The sequence below is a fragment of the Aplysia californica genome, unplaced genomic scaffold (assembly GCF_000002075.1).
Source record: "Aplysia californica isolate F4 #8 unplaced genomic scaffold, AplCal3.0 scaffold01001, whole genome shotgun sequence".
NCBI classification, from domain to species: domain Eukaryota; kingdom Metazoa; phylum Mollusca; class Gastropoda; order Aplysiida; family Aplysiidae; genus Aplysia; species Aplysia californica.
The window spans coordinates 226,508-228,035 of record NW_004798271.1 but is presented as its reverse complement, the minus strand read 5'-3'; the positions used below and the strand labels follow the sequence as shown (position 1 = coordinate 228,035).

General features: G+C 45.4%; 1 protein-coding gene across 1 annotated transcript in view; it reads left to right on the top strand.

Moving 5' to 3' along the window:
- Positions 1 to 221: 221 nt before the first annotated feature.
- LOC101851085 (serine/threonine-protein kinase MARK2) overlaps positions 222 to 1,528 on the top strand; it is a gene marked incomplete at its 5' end in the record, with an annotated part of 16,576 nt that continues 15,269 nt past the window's right edge. The window contains 1 exon segment of the mRNA XM_013089630.2: positions 222 to 391. Coding sequence (XP_012945084.1) covers positions 222 to 391 — 170 coding nt within the window.

Genomic DNA, 1,528 nt, shown 5'->3' with positions numbered 1-1,528 from the left:
GGGGGGGTGAAATTTCTATCGAGTATCTCGGTCTTTCTTCTGAGACGTTGTATCCTTCTCAGCTCGGGTGGTCCTGACAGGCTGTGTAGAAAGCCCACCTTTTTAATAATCTAAATTGGGCAGATGGGGACGTAAAAACACTTAGATCTATATTTTTAAAAATTTAATACAGACAGACAGACAGACTCTGGATGACATACCATGTGCTGTTCCATCGGCAGGTCGCGGTCAAGGTCATCGACAAGAAGCGCGCCAAGACCGACAACTACGTGCGCAAAAACCTGCGCAGAGAGGGACGTCTGCTACAGCTGGTGCGTCACCCTAACGTGGTGGCGCTGTATGAGGTCATGGAGACTGACAACTCCTACTATCTGGTCACTGAGCTATGCAGGTATATACATCATCATCATCATCATCATCATCATGTTCATCATCATCATCATCATCATCATCATCTTCATCATCATCATCATCATCATCATCATCATCATCATCATCACCGACTAAACAATTCCCCGTTTTCTTGATTCGTTTTTCTAGAAAACATAGCATTTTGCACCATTTCAATACATTTTTACGTAACCTACAAATATGGGCACCACAATCAGGACACAGTAAATTAATTTTTTTTAGGAGGGGGGTTGTGGTTGAGGAGGAGGAAAGTGGGGGTGGGGAGGGGGGTGGGTAGGGAGTGTTTTATAACGTGGTCTGTGGGTGCCTCAGTGCATCCTAACATGGTGGCGTTATATGACGTCACTTCTCACTGTCTAGTCACTGGTCAATGGGGGTGGGGGTTGGGGGATGAATACATGTGGGGGTTGGGGGATGAATACATGTGGGGGTTGGGGGATGAATACATGTAGATAAATTGGGGTGGGGAGATGGAGGAGGAAGAAAAGGGATACTACGGGGTTGTTGAGATCTCGAGATATCCCAGAATATCCCAACGTGGTGGCGCTGTATGAGGTTATGGAGACAGACAACTCCTACTATTTGGTCACTGAGCTTTGCAGGTATACAGGGGAGTAAAGGGGGTGGGGGTGGCATGGATGGATAGGTAAATAGCAGATTTTTCTTAGGGTGGAAAAGAGGGTGGTGGTAGAGAAAGGGGAAGGTCATGTATCACATGGTTATTGGATATCCCAGATCGTCCTAACGTTGTGGTATTGTACGAGGTTTTGTAAACAGACTCTTGTTACCTTCTGGTCGCTGTTCTGAAAGCAACAAAAACTGATGTGAGACTATATTATTATAGCGCCTTATTCCTAGAAGCTCTGTACAGTGCAGAATTATCATTAAGTACAAATGACAAATCAAAAGATAGAAAATGTGCCTTGTGAGACTATTTAACAACACAATAACAACAACAACAATCCGGTGGTGGCATATCTTTGGGGAGGATTTCGGGAGGTTGGACTGTCTCACCCGCTACCCAAGAGAGGCAGTGGCCCTGGCGAAGAGCATGTTCTTCGGAGCTCCAAACATTTTGAACGGATAGGCTACGACACACACAACAACAACAATGACA